Raw genomic sequence first — 15903 nt, 5'->3', positions numbered from 1 at the left:
AGGGGGTTGCACTATAACAGGGTTATAACAGGGTTGGCGGCAGGTAGCAGGGGGTTGCACTATAACAGGGTTATAACAGGGTTGGGTGGCAGGTAGCAGGGGGTTGCACTATAATAGGGTTATAACAGGGTTGGGTGGCAGGTAGCAGGGGGTTGCACTATAACAGGGTTATAACAGGGTTATAACATGGTTGGAGGCAGGTAGCAGGGGGTTGCACTATAACAGGGTTATAACAGGGTTGGCGGCAGGTAGCAGGGGGTTGCACTATAACAGGGTTATAACATGGTTGGGTGGCAGGTAGCAGAGGGTTGCACTATAACAGGGTTATAACATGGTTGGGTGGCAGGTAGCAGGGGGTTGCACTATAACAGGGTTATAACATGGTTGGGTGGCAGGTAGCAGGGGGTTGCACTATAACAGGGTTATAACATGGTTGGCGGCAGGTAAAAGGGGGTTGCAGTGTAACAGGGTTATAACAGGGTTGGGTGGCAGGTAGCAGAGGGTTGCAGTGTAACAAGGTTATAACAGGGTTGGCGGCAGGTAAAAGGGGGTTGCAGTATAACAGGATTATAACAGGGTTATAACAGGGTTGGTTGCATGTAGTAAGGGGATGCAGTATAACAGGTTGATAACAGTGTTGGGCGGCAGGTAGCAGAGGGTTGCAGTATAACGGTTATAACACGGTTATAACACGGTTATAACAGGGTTGGCGGCAGGCAGCAGGGGGTCAAACTATAACAGGGTTATAAAAGGGTTATAACAGGATTATAACAGGAATGGGCAACAGGTAGCAAAGGGTTGCAGTATAACAGGGTTTACATTTTGTGTACTAAATGACTAATGTACAATGAAAAAGTAAACAGGCACCATATAGTTAATGTAGCTATACATATCCACAGGAGCATGATACGTACAACTGCAAGGTAGAATGAATGGAGGGAGGCACTACTGTACTACAGTCCCACAATTAGACTGAAGAAGAGCAGTCTTCACCTGGCCTGCTATGGGGTTTCTCACCTGTGGAGCAGCGGCTCCAGCCAGCCCTCGTGACATTCACAGTGGCAGTCCAGGAAGGTCAGCACGTCACCCGTGGCAATGGAGGCCCCCAGGAGCCTGGCCCGCACCAGGCCCTCCCTCTTCCTGGCCCGGATCAGACGCACCTTCTTCAGGCTGGAGATGTAGTTTTCCAACGGCTCCTTCAAATGAGCTGCGGTGGAACAAAAAGGGCTGTTGTTTACATTTCATGATTGATGGAAAGCAAGATTGTACATTTCCTCAACTGACAAAGAAATGTAGGTATGTGTTATGTTACCACAGAGTGGTTCAGCTAATAGGTGTGCCTGAACTTTGTGGTTAATTGGTAATTAATTAAATAATACAACCAACTGCTTGACAGAAATCTTATAAAATATTTCCAGTGAAATACATCGGTAGTATGGCCAATACTACGTCATGAGAGGTTTCAATAGTGACCGATGAGCAAGGCTGCATGTTAACCAACTGGCATTCAAAATTATTGAAATGTATTCAAAGGGATAGTTCACTCAAAAACTTAATTTTGTATTTTGTTTATTAGTCTACAGAAAACGTTGCATGTCAGAAGTCAAGTTTTCAAGAAAGAGCACTTTCTGTACAGAGCAAAAACTGTGCACTACACCTGTGACCTTAACATATTGAATGTCATATTCATCAGATATTGTCTCTCATTTGCTTTGGCAGGCAGAATGGCATATCATGTCTACTCTAGCCAAGCCTGTCTGTCCATCAGGGTCTCAGAGTAGGAGTGCTGATCTAGGATGTTGGCTTTTAAATCACAATTAACACAAATTGCATGGACAGGGGGGACCTGATCCTAGATCAGCACATGCAGGCCATGTATGTCTATGATTGTACCTCTGTCACTATAGTCGTCCACCAGCACCACCTCTCGTAGCAGTAAGTTAGGTGATGTCTCCAGGACACTGTGAACAGTGCGTAGCAGCGTGGACCACGCCTCGTTGTAGAAGGCGATCACCACTGAGGTAGATGGCAAAGACCTGTAGTCATACTTCAGGTCCTTACAACTGGAGAAGAGAGAAACATATCACTTGTTATAGATCTGTAGCCTGATCCCAGACCCGTTTGTGCCATCATGCCAGTCATTGGCACTCAATGGTTGAGAATGGCGCTGGAGGGGATGGCTGCCGTTTTACGGGCTCCCAACCAACTGTGCTATGGTAGTAACCCACCTCTACCATCCGTTCTACTGGCCAACTTGTAATCACTGGAAAATAAACTGGATGATCTTTGTTCGAGAATATCCTACCAACGGGGCATTAAAAACTGTAATATCTTATGTTTCACCGAATTGCGGCTGAACAACGACATGGATAATATACAGTTGGCTGGGTTTTCGTTAATCAGCAGGACAGAACAGCTACGTCTGGTAAGACGAGGCATGGGATGTGTTTCTTTATCAATAACAGCTGGTGCACGAAGTCTAATAGTAAGGAAGTCTCGAGGTATTGCTCGCCTAAGGTAGAGTACCTCATGATAAGCTGTAGACCACACTAGCTACAAAGAGGGTGTTCATTTATATTTTTCGTAGCCGTCTATTTACCATCACAAACCAATGCTGGCACTAAGACCGCACTCAACAAGTCGTATAAGGCCATAAGCAAACAAGAAAATGCTCATCCAGAAGTGGCGCTTCTAGTGGCCGGGGACTTTAATACAGGCAAACTTAAATCCGTTTTACCTAATTTCTACCAGCATGCCACGTGCGCAACCAAAAGGGAAAAACTCTAGACCACCTTTACTCCACACACAGAGACACATACAAAGCTCGCCCTCCATTTAGCAAATCTGACCATAATTCTATCCTCCTGATTCCTGCTTACAAGTGGGAAAAAACTACTAAAGCAGGAAGTACCAGTGACTCGCTCAATACGGAAGTGGTCAGATGACGGAGATGCTACGCTACAGGACTGTTTTGCTAGCACAGACTGGAATATGTTCCAGGATTCATCCAATGGCATTGAGGAGTATACCACCTCAGTCACTGGCTTCATCAATAAGAGCATCGATGACGTCGTCCCACAGTGACCGTACGTACATATCTCAACCAGAAGCCATGGATTACAGGCAACATCCGCACCAAGCTAAAGGCTAGAGCTGCCGCTTTCAAGGAGTCGGACACTAATCCGGACGCTTACAAGAAATCCCGCTATGCCCTCAGACGAACCATCAAACAGGCAAAGCTTCAATACAGGACTAAGATTGAATCCTACAGATTACAGATTACCAGGACGTGTACTCAGAGCATGCGCGGACCAACTGGGAAGTGTCTTCAACCTCTCCCTGACCAAGTCTGTAATACCTACATGTTTCAAGCAGACCACCATAGTCCCTGTGCCCAAGAAAGCGAGTAACCTGCCTAAATGACTACCGCCCCGTAGCACTCACATTGGTTGCCATGAAGTGCTTTGAAAGGCTGGTCATGGCTCACATCAACACCATCATGCTGGAAACCCTAGACCCACTCCAATTCACATACCGCCCCAACAGATCCACAGATGACGCAATCTCAATCGCACTCCACACTGCCCTTTCCCACCTGGACAAAAGGAACACCTATGTGAGAATGCTGTTCATTGACTACAGCTCAGTGTTCAACACCATAGTGCCCACAAAGCTCATCACTACGCTAAGGACCCTGGGACTAAACACCTCCCCCTGCAACTGGATCCTAGACTTCCTGACGGTCCACCCCAGGCAGTAAGGGTAGGCAACAACACATCTGCAACGCTGATCCTCAACACGGGGGCCCCTCGGGGGTGCGTGCTTAGTCCCTTCCAGTTTTCCCTGTTCACCCACGACTGTGTGGCCAAGCACGACTCCAACACCATCATTAAGTTTGCTGATGACACAAAAGTGGTAGGCTTGATCACCGACAACGATGAGACAGCCTATAGGGAAAACGTCAGAGACCTGGCAGTGTGGTGCCAGGACAACAACCTTTCCCTCAACGTGAGTAAGACAAAGGAGCTGATCGTGGACTACAAGAAAAGGAGGGCCGAACAGGCCCCATTCACATCGACGAGGCTGTAGTGGAGTGGGTCGAAAGTTTCAAGTTCCTTGGTATCCACATAACTAACAAACTATCATGGTCAAAACACTCCAAGACAGTCGTGAAGAGGTCACGACAACATATTTTCCCCCTCAGGAGACTGAAAAGATTTGACATGGATCCCCAGATCCTCAAAAAGTTATACAGCTGAACCATTGAGGGCATACTGACCGGTTGCATCACCGCCTGGTATGGCAACTGCGGCAACCGCTAGGCATTCGACCGTAAGGTGCTATAGAGGTTAGTGTGCACGGCTCAGTACAACACTGGGCCCAAGCTTCCTGCCATGCAGGACCTATATACTAGGCAGTGTCAGAGGAAGGCCCAAAGAATTGTCAAAGACACCAGTCACCCAAGTCATAGACTGTTCTCTCTGCTACCGCACGGCAAGCGGTACTGGAGCGCCAAGTCTAGGTCGCCGTTTATTATCTATGCATAGTCACTTTAGCCCTACCTACATGTACAAATTACCTAGACTAACCTGTACCCCTGCACATTGACTCTGTACCGGTAGTCCTTGTATTCAGCCTCGTTATTGTTATTTTATTGTGTTACTTTTTATTAAATTATTTACTTTAATTTATTTAGTAAACATTCTCTTAACTCTATTTCTTGAACTGCATTGTTGGTTAAGGGCTCGTAAGTAAGCATTTCACAGTAAGGTCTACACCTGTTGTATTCGGCGCATGTGACAAATACAATTTGATTTGATTGTCATTGGCATGACAAGGAGTGGAATTAGAGCACAAACAGGGCTGGTACCAAAGTTAATAGATCTGGGCCAGTATTCAACGTGTTTAAGGCTGCATTTAGACAGGCAACTCAATTCTGATCTTTTCACACATTTTGTTACTTTACAGCCATATTCTAAAATGTATTAAATAGATTTTTTTCCTCAACAACCTACACACAATACCCGATAATGACAAAGCCAAAACAGGTTTTAACAAATTGTTGCAGATTTCTGTCAGGACCCAGTGTGAGAAACAGTCACTTAGTAAACTGAGTCACTAATAGTCGGCATACCACCCTGCATACCACTGCTGGCTTGCTTCTGAAGCTAAGCAGGGTTGGTCCTGGTCAGTCCCTGGATGGGAGACCTGGTGCTGCTGGAAGTGGTGTTGGAGGGCCAGTAGGAGGCACTCTTTCCTCTGGTCTAAACAAAGATCCCAATGCCCCAGGGCAGTGATTGGGGACACTGCTCTGTGTAGGGTGCCGTCTTTCGGATGGGACGTTAAACGGGTGTCCTGACTCTCTGAGGTCATTAAAGATCCCATGGCACTTATCGTAAGAGTAGGGGTGTTAACCCCGGTGTCCTGGCTAAATTCCCAATCTGGCCCTCAACCATCACGGTCACCTAATAATCCCCAGTTTACAATTGGCTCATTCATCCCCCTCCTCTCCCCTGTAACTATTCCCCAGGTCGTTGCTGCAAATGAGAACGTGTTCTCAGTCAACTTACCTGGTAAAATAACGGTAAAAAATAAATAATAAATAAAAAATAAATAAAAAAAACCCAGAAGATGAGGCAGACACAGCAGTACTTGAGACGGTGATTTAATAAAGAAAAAAGGAAAAGAACTTCAGGCAAAAATATAAATCCACAACGTCAAAAGTAAATCCAAGAGAAAAAATGTATATCCTCCAAGACACAAGGAAAATCCAAAAAGTGGTAAGAACAGCAGGGAAAAAACAAACCTCAAAAGAATAAACAAAAAATAAACAAGAACAAAACCAGAGTACCTCAAGAAAATCCAACTGGAGAAACAAATGTTCACAGCATGGCTGGGGCAGGGTGCTAACATACAAACACAGAGCAAAGAACTGAGGAACACTAAGGGTTTAAATACATTCAAGGGAAATGAGGCACAGGTGCAAATAATAACTAGAACAAGGGAAAAACAAAAGGGTCAAAAAAAGCATAATGGGGGCATCTAGTGTCCAAAATCTGAACAATCCTTGCCAAATCCTGACAATTTCAAAATTTCTTTAAACTGAAATATCACATTTACATAATTATTCAGACCATTTACTCAGTACTTTGTTAAAGTACCTTAGGCAGCGATTACAGCTTCGAGTCTTCTTGGGTATGACGCTACAAGCTTGGCACACCTGTATTTGGGGAGTTTCTCCCATTCTTCTCTAAAAATACTCTCAAGCTCAGTCAGGTTGGATGGGGAGCGTCGCTGCACAGCTATTTCCGGGTCTCTGCAGAGATGTTTGATTGGGTTCAAGTTCGGGCTCTGGCTGGGCCACTCAAGGACATTCAGAAGTGTCCCGAAGCCACTCCTGCATTGTCTTGGCGGTGTGCTTAGGGTCGTTGTCCTATTGGAAGGTGAACCTTCGCTCCAGTCTGAGGTTCTGAGTGCTCTGGAGCAGGCTTTCATCAAGGCTCTCTCTGTACTTTGCTCCGTTCATCTCTCCCTCGATCCTGACTAATCTCCCAGTCTGCCACTGATAAATATCCCCACTTCATGATGCTGCCACCACCATGCTTCACCGTAGGGATGGTGCCAGGTTTCCTCCAGACGTGACGCTTGGCATTCAGGCCAAAGAGTTTAATCTTGGACTCATCAGACGAGAGAATCTTGTTTCTCATGGTCTGAGAGTCTTTAGGTGCCTTTTGGCAACTCCATGCGGGCTGTCATATGCCTTTTATTGAGGAGTGGCTTCAGTCTGGCCACTCTACCATAAAGGCCTGATTGGTGGAGTGCTTCAGAGGTCGTTGTCCTTCTGGAAGGTTCTCCCATCTCCACAGAAGAACTCTGGATCTCTGTCAGTGACCATCGGGTTCTTGGTCACCTCCCTGACTAAGTCCCTTCTCCCCCGATTGCTGAGTTTGGCCGGGCGACCAGCTCTAGACCTGTTTCCGCTTTGTCATTATGGGGTATTGTGTGTAAATTGATGAGGGGAATTTTTTTTAAATCCATTTTAGAATAAGGCCGTAACATAACAAAATGTGGAACAAGTCAAGGGGTCTGAATACTTTCCGAATGCACTGTAGGCCCAGGTCCTTACAACTGGAGAAGAAGAAAGAAAATCAGTTATTTGTTGTTGGTTACTGTTGTTGGTTACCATTGTGCTTGGATGTCTCAGATATGGCGGCAGAACTTTATTGTTTGTGCATGGCTAAAATGGCACTAAGTCATTTGAGACTTAATTTCCTGCCCTATAGGATACTCAAAAGGAACAGCTTTACAAGCTTTGTTAGTGACTTTATCCAACATGACAAAATAAAGCTTTATCTTGTCTGATTTTGGCATTTAGAACTAGGCAAAGGGGCATAAAATCATCTTGAGCTGTTTCAATGTGGCATAAAATCAACAAATCATCTTGAGCTGAGGAGTGAAGCGTTAGCCACTATGGGTTAATGGAGTGTAGGCAGAGGCGTCATGCCCATAGGGGTCACAGGGGGCACATGCCCCCTCAGATTTGTCCAGTTAAATTTTTTTTTTGGGGGGGGGGGGGAGTTGGCTTTAGCTTGCCAAGATATTTTCCCAATCTCCCAACCTCCTAACTAGCTACCAGGAAGCCATTTCAAGCTATAAATCTGTAATGGATACACTGGGAATCGGGAAGCAGGTGCAGAAGGTGAGTTTTATAATAAAACAAGGCAGATAAACAAAACAGGAGAAGCGTACTGCACATGGACACAAACCATCACTGCCTGATGACAGAGGGCTAAATAAAGGGAGAGTAATCAAGGTGATGAAAGGGCTGGGGGGTGCGGTACTGCTGCCAGACCCTGAGCTCACCTGAATTAATTGTTGGTTTGTTTCTAGTTATATCGTTCAATTTTGTTTTGTTTTGTCTAAATCCAAGTACGTCGCAAGTTTGAAAGTGGATTGTATGTACCATGTGTAACGACCTTAATCCTAATCGCTGTAATATGCAGAAAACTGTACAATCACTACCGGAGGTTGTATGGATTTAGTGAGTAAATCAACCACCATCACCTACCCCCGTGAGTTTCTGCTCTCTTTCTGAGATAAAGCTCACACTCTCCAAAACAACATTGCCTTGCCTGATGGTTGTTCTACAAAGTCAAAAAGGGAAACTAAGAAGAAGCGAGGCTCAAGAGGTGGTGTCAGGAACAGACTACGGAAGCCGTCACCAGCAAATGTGCGGTCATTAAATAACAAACTGGGAGAGTTAATGGCAAGGGCTACATTTGAAGAGGACTTTATAGGAGAAGTAATTGAATCTGCTTTACAGAAATGTGGCTCAAGCAGGACAATGTTGATGTGAACATTGATGGATACACTGTCATTAGAGCAGATGGAAACAAAACAACGTCACATAAATCAATAGGTGGGGGGCTATGTATCTTTGTAGTTAATACTTGGGCCACGCAGTGTAATGTGATTGAACAAGTGTTTACAAGAGACTATGAGATTCTCGTTGTATCATTCAGGCCATTCTATCTACCACACGAGTTTGGACAAATTACCATTATTCTGGTCTATGTGCCTGGACCTAACAATAAGGAAGCTGCTGACAGGATTACACACTGTTTCAATGCTGTGCTTTCACGATCAACTGACCAGCCAGTATTTGTGCTTGGGGATTTTAATACACTCTCCCTTTCGCACATCTCCCCACTCTGCAACAGTATGTCACCTGACCAACTTGCTCAACTCTCATCCTGGACCAGTGTTATGGCAACGTAGAGGACGCATACAAGGCAGTGTGCACAGTACCCATCGGGAAATCAGACCATAACGTTATCCATCTCCTACCGAGATACAGGCAGCAGGTGAAATGCAAAAAACCTGATAAGAAATCCATTCAGGTATGGACAGAGGAGAGTAGGGAGGAGATCAAGGATTGTGTTCTTTGACTCGTGCAGGGATCCCCTTGAGTTGAAATACAGTATTACATCATGCATCCAGTTCTGTGAGGATACTGTCATTAACACAAAAATTGTCAGAGTATTTTCCAACAACAAGCACTGGGTTCTAAGGACTTGAAAATGTGCCTCAATGAAAGGAAGTTTGCATTCCTGAAAGGGGATACTGATGCTGTAAAGGAGAAAGAAAATGGATTCAGGTCAAAAATATGGAAACCAAAAAGGACTTCAAGGATAAAGTGGAGCAGAGGTTCTGTACAGGCAATCCAAGACAAGTATTAAAGACAAATGTAAACAAATATGTGAGAGCATCCCCAAATCCTCTCCTGTCCAGATAAGAAAGAACGAGGGGTCCTATTGCTTGTCAAATATTAAGCCACACAAAGCACCGGGCCCAGGAGGACTACGGGGCAAAGTACTGAAGGTCTGCGCCGACCAACTCAAGGGAGTTTTCACACGACTGTTTCAACTCCTGCTGAGCACCTGGACAGTGTCAAACTCCTGGAAGGTGTCGACCATTGTACCGGTGCCTAAGAAGTCAGGGGCCAAATCACCAAATTACTTTTGACCTGTGGCCCTCACGCCCCTTTTGACCAAATGCATGGAAAGGGTTGTTAGTAAGCACCTTACCCTGTCCATAGCAGATCAACTGGACCCATTACAGTTTGACCTTGGTGAACATGGTGGCAAGTCACCTTCAACATGCAAAATCATATGCACATATTTTATTTATTTATTTTAGTTCAGCTTTAAAAGACAATGCAAATACACACACTGCTGAAACGACTACTGGACCTGAATGTCAACGGAGGCCTTGTAGGTTGGATCAAGGACTTCATGAATGGGGCCCTCTCTGATGAACTGACCCTGAACACAGGGGCGCCCCAGGGGTCTGTCCTTTCACCGTTGTTGTTCTCTATCTACACTAATGAAATGAAGATCCAAGGAAACAATGTGAGCCTTTTCAAGTACGCGGATGACATGGCTCTGGTAGGACTATTTTTTAAAGATGCTACGTCAGATGGGGACAGCTATTTTAAACAGACCAACAACCTTCAAGAATGGTGCCGGTCAAGTGCCCTCCACATCAATGTGAAAAAGACAAAGGAGCTGATCATCAATAGCAAGAACTTATCAATATCCCAACCACTCTCTCTGAACGACCAACCAGAGGAGGTGGTTGACTGTTTAAAATACATAGGGACACAAATTGATAACAAGCTGAGTTTACAGACTGTATTTTTTAAAAGCAAGCCAGCGCCTATTTTTTAATCAGGAAATAGAAGGGGTTTGGGGTCAGCCAGGATGTTCTGGAGACGGTGTACAGCAGCTTGGTGGAGAGCATCCTCACGTTCAATATGACAGTCTGGTATGGTAATCTGAGCTGGTAGAGAACAACCTCACGTTCAATATGACAGTCTGGTATGGTAATCTGAGCTGGTAGAGAGCATCCTCACTTTCAATGTGACAGTCTGGTATGGTAATCTGAGCTGGTAGAGAGCATCCTCACGTTCAATATGACAGTCTGGTATGGTAATCTGAGTGTGAAGAGCAAAAGCAAACTGACCAGAATAGTAAACACAGCCAGCAAAGTAATTGTTCGACCACAGGCACATTTGAGCATTCTATTCCACAAGGCAACCAAAAAGAAGACACTGGCTGTCGTTGGCGACCCCTCCCACCCTCAGTTCGAGGCTTCCCTCTGGCCGGCGCTTCAGAATGTCCATGGTCAAGCAGAACGCGTTCAAACGTTCATTCGTTCCTTGTGCTGGTGGACTACTAAATGCAAAGTAAATTGTATCGGTATATGTACTTATCTATCCAGTGCAGTTGGGACAGTGATCGGTTGTGAGTGAATGTATTAATGTCCTCTATGTTGTTAGTGTATGCAACATGATGGACTGACTGGTTTAAATGTGTCTGATGTGAGAATGTATGTGTTTGTGATCCTTTTAATGGAATGTGATGCCAAAGAAACATTTCCACCCTGGATGGACAATAAAGTTGTATTCCATTGTATTTTATTCTATTCTATGATGAGGTCCAGTTGTGCGTAACGATGGGGAGCAGGTGTGCGTAATGATGATTGTCGGGGGGGGGCGGTGATTAGTAGACCGGCGACGTTGAGCACCGGAACGTTACATTACCTACAGCATGGTCAAGCAAGTTAATGTTTCCAACATTTTTGGACTACTAAACAACTATTGATTTAGAACCAAGGAGAGTTACCGCAAGTCACAAAGAAAACAGGAGCTGCCGCCACTCTTCCAGCCTCATTTCAACATCTAATCACCTATGCTTAGTCTAATACAATGATAACTAAAAGGTATTAAAAAAACAATTTAGTCCAATCAATGTAAGCTAAATATGATGTGGCTGTCCATGGTTCTAATTTATGTGTGTGCGTGTGCGTGCGCATGCGTGCAACAGGAAGAAAAAACATGTTGACTCACACTACTAGTAGAGAAACGACAATGACATCCTCCTCTTTCATGTTGACGAAACAGTCTATGACTCTGTCATACAGTACGCGCTTAAATTCTTTTTGTCCTAGGCTATCTGGCTAAAATGCTTGCTTGCTAGAATAACTTCCTTTCATGGACAACTTTAGCTAGTTAACATTAGCCTTCTACATCTAGCTAGATATTGAACTTCCATCCTCTCAGTCCAGGGGCACAATGTAGGAATTTATGTTTGGATCAGAATCGCTGTTATTATCATTGGCCAGTACGGAGAACTAAGTAAAACTACAAGTCCAAATCCCTATCTCCATCCATGGCTAATTTAGGAAAAGGACGATTTTAGCTAACTAGCTAGCCAACGGAGGACAACAACACAACGAAATGCAACAATTCAAGTTGTTTCTGTCAATTATGTATTTATCTTGATGCGATGTGATAGGAGTGAAGCCAAATCCAAACTGGCTTCCCTTTACACTTTTTTTTGGTGCGCCAAGACCATTCACAGATGAGCTCACTCAGTTTAGCTCAACGCTGATTAGCTATTATTTAAAAAAAAAATTAACATGGGAGGCCAAATGTTTGCTGGCTTCCCTTGCATTCAATGCTATGAATTGAAGGAAAATTATGAAAAGACGAAAGATAAATAATTGTATATGTTTTTTTGGTGGGGGGGGGGCCTAGCTTCCCTTGGCATCCATGAATGCACGCCACTGACAGCTCAAAAGGTATGCTTAGATATGTTTCACATAGATTTAACGACAATGATTATGTCTCTAGATTGCTGAAAAAATCTGTTTCAGGTGTTTGATAAATGAAAATTCTAGCTTCCCTCCAGACCGCCCCCCTCAGATTTTTCCCCTCAGATTTTTGGGATGCATGTTGCCCCTGAGTGTAGGCCTGTACAACACTTATTTAGTCAGTCATATTTTTTGAAAAGCTTTATAACACTCTTACATCACAAGACGAATGCAGGAAAATTATCATAAACAACACACTGAAACTCACTGTCAACTTACAGAGGATTCCATCTTTCAGGTAGGCTGCGGTGGAGAGATATCATATCACTCACATAGGTATTAATCTGGTGCTTCTTAATACTTTCCTCTTCGTTTTTCTTCTCCTCTCCAACGAGGTTCAATTTGACAGCTCTGCCCAGTTCTCCTAAGGCATTTAAGTCCAACGGCGGTTTGTCATAAACAGGCTTTTTAAGCAATTCATTTCCAATATCTTGCTCAGTGGGAACTTCTCTTATGCTTGTTCCACCTATGTCACCTGGATTATTATGCCTGATAAAAATATAATATCCCACTATAGAAGCCCCGAACAGGCAAACTATCAACTCTGATCGATTCCTTCCCCTGCAAAGTGCCATCGTGTCTCCCTTCCTCACGGGATGTTTTCATGCCCCGTGAGCTACAACAGCACAATGCAAGTGCATGACCAAACCAGGGGTGTAAATATTAGTCCACAAAAATGCGTTTTGCAACAAAAACGATAGTTTCTATTGGACAAATTAATGTTTGTCCCGCCCCTTTATGTTCCTTTTGCTTCCGTTTGTGAAACGTTTTGCAACACAATCGTCGTAATGAATATGCCACAGATCAACGAAACAAAAAATAATAAAACCACAGAAACTGTGGTGCTGATAACTTTGCTCATTGTAAGAGTCCTCCTCCTATTTTGATTGAATCAACTTTTTATATCAAACACGCTAGGCTACTTAAAGTTGATCAACTGTGTTGACCGAATTTGAATAATCAAACAAGTGTCAAATTTCCCAACGCTCTTTTCCGTTATCCAGGGATCCAGCACTTGGCTTCCTTAGTCAAAGTTTATTGAAACAACTCTTCTCCATTAACCTACGTGATGTTAAAGAAGGATTTGCCCGATTAGATTAGCTATCTTGATGGATCAGCAGTAGCACCTAGAGAAAAAAATCCAGGTCAAATCAAAGAGCCTTATCCAGCGCTTCGGCGCCAGCAGCCTACTATTCCAAATCCACTTTGCGCTCCCTCCTCTATTCACACCAGTCGCATTAGACACACTGTTATCACATTGTTATAGCTTTACCTGCAACATCCACACACACCAGTGGAGGCTATAGGAGGGTGGGCTCATTGTAATGGCTGGAATGGCATTAAAAGGAACAGAGTCAAACATGTGGTTTCCAGATGTTTGATGGGTTTGATACTGTTACATTTATTCCATTCCAACCATTACAATGAGCCCGTCCTCCTATAGCTCATCCCACCAGCCTCCACTGACAGAGTTTCCGATCAAGCTGCACACAATTATTCAAGTCGATATAGTCACTGTAATCTTTCTCAAGTGTCATGAGTTGTACAGAACTGCAAAAGAAACTTTTTTTTTTCAGTGTAACAATCTTACAACAGTTTCGTTTCCCCTTACATAATTATACAAATGAAAGAAAAATCTGTTTGAAGTTGTAATCTTATGTGCACAAGTACAGTAAACCCAACAATGAGGTCATCAATATGTAGTACTAAAAACAACATCAGCTAGAACAAGAACATGAGAAAGAAGCTATATACAGGGTCAGTTCCAATAAGATATCTACAATGGGCAGGGATACTAGACTGAAAGAGGTAGATATGTTTAGGTGTAATGTGACTAGGCATCAGGATATATGATGAACAGAGTAGCAGCAGCATAAATTAAGATTTTATGTTTGTGTGTGTAGAGTCAGTATAAATGTGTGTGCGTGTTATTTTTGTGTTGGAGTGTCAGTGTGTGTGAGTGTGTAGAGTCCTGTGAGTGTGCATAGAAAGTGCAAAAATAAATACAAGTGTCAACTCAGATTTTGTTAGCTATTTAGCGGTCTTATGGCTTGGGGATAGAAGCTGTTCAGGAGCCTGTTGGTGTCAGACTTGATACACCGGTACCGCTTGCCATGCAGAAGCAGAGAGAACAGTTTATGGCTTGGGCCTTCCTTTCACACCGCCTGATATAGAGGTCCTGGATGGCAGGGTGCTTGGCCCCAGTGGTGTATGCGATCGAGGGCGGTGCTGTTGCCATACCAAGCAATGATGCAGCCAGTCAAGATGCTCTCAGTGGTGCAGCTGTATAACTTTTTCAACCTTGTGAGGGGGAAGCGGCACAACTGTGAGTGTGAACCATTTTAAGTCTTTAGTGATTTGGACCCCAAGGAACTTGAAGCTCTCAACCCGCTCCACTAAAACTGTACAATATCACGTGCCTGTAGTTTATACCATGGCACGTAGTCTAGTGGTTAGAGCGTTGGGCCAGTAACCAAAATGTTGCTAGATCGAATCCCCGAGCTGACAAGGTAAAAATCTGTCTTTCTGCCCCTGAACAAGGCAGATAACCCACTGTTCCTAGACCGTCATTGTAAATAATAATTTGTTCTTAACTGACTTGCCTGGTTAAATAAAAAAAAATGTAGTTTTCAAGGACACTCTTTTCACACCACTTTCATACAAAGTGATTTTTGTAGCAGGTTAGGAGAGCATTTTCACTAACCCTAACTCTAATCCTTTTCCTATCATTAACCTCAGTATCCTAACCTGCTACGAAAAAATGTACTTCCGTGTCGAGATGGTGTCTAAAGAGAGTTTCCTGTAGTTTTCATGCACTGATGTCAAAGAGACTACTGCTGTTCTGTGTTCTTGCATGAGTAGGGCTTGTGTTATTAAAAATAGTAACTTAACATTTACTTGTTGTCGTTCAACATTTACGGGTGCAACAAAGTTATCTTCATTATTGACAAATATTCTTACATTATTTCTCTTAGCACTGTCACAGGTCTATATGTAAAACATTTCAAGTTTGAAGCAAACATCTTTAAGCAAATTAAAATGATTAATAATTGAGTTAACTGTTCAGAGTGAGAAGGTAATTTGAGTGCTATACTGTTTGATTGAATACTGTTATTGTGAAAACAACAAAGAAACAAGGCAACTGGAGTGTTGTAATATACCACGGTACACTGACCTGTCTTTCTTACTATCACTGGGAGAAAATATATATTAGGCCACATTTTATGCAAGAGGACGTTTTCATACAAGACATAGTCAACACTCGTTGTAGCACAACAGGTAAATGTATTCTCTCTTCACCTATTAACAAAGAAAATATGTAAAACCGAGATACTGTTAATGCAAATTAAATTGTCCATACACTCTTTTCTCAGACGGTGGCTCATGTGGCATTATTCTCAAACGGCCAATAAATATGTCACTGCATCAACCCACAGCTAATTGGCTTCATTTCCAAGGTGCTTATGATGCAATACCCCAGGATGCTGTCCAGAGTAATGCACATGCTACAGCATTTTACAAGTGTAATTTACATAATTTATGTCAAGCAAAATTATTTTAGGTTTACACTTCACTGAGCCTAGATTACACAGGCAGCCTAATTCTGATATTTTTATAACTGTTTTTTTTTTCAGATCTGATTGATCAAGACTAATTAGTGAAAAAAATATCAGAATTGGGCTGCCT

The 15903-nt window shown here is 43.4% G+C and overlaps 1 protein-coding gene across 1 annotated transcript in view; it reads right to left on the bottom strand.

Moving 5' to 3' along the window:
• The window catches only part of galnt12 (UDP-N-acetyl-alpha-D-galactosamine:polypeptide N-acetylgalactosaminyltransferase 12), a 31291-nt gene extending 15394 nt beyond the window's left edge, over positions 1-15897 (bottom strand). Inside the window, 3 exon segments of the mRNA XM_071375208.1 lie at positions 1018-1207; positions 1894-2063; positions 12436-15897. Of these exon segments, the coding sequence (XP_071231309.1) occupies positions 1018-1207; positions 1894-2063; positions 12436-12791 (716 nt within the window). The 5' untranslated portion in view covers positions 12792-15897.
• Between the last annotated feature and the right edge of the window lie 6 nt (positions 15898-15903).

The sequence above is a fragment of the Salvelinus alpinus genome, chromosome 29 (genome assembly GCF_045679555.1).
Source record: "Salvelinus alpinus chromosome 29, SLU_Salpinus.1, whole genome shotgun sequence".
In the NCBI taxonomy this organism is placed as follows: Eukaryota; Metazoa; Chordata; class Actinopteri; order Salmoniformes; family Salmonidae; genus Salvelinus; species Salvelinus alpinus.
The sequence above is the reverse complement of the archived record's forward strand: the minus strand, read 5'-3'. Positions and strand labels throughout refer to the sequence as shown.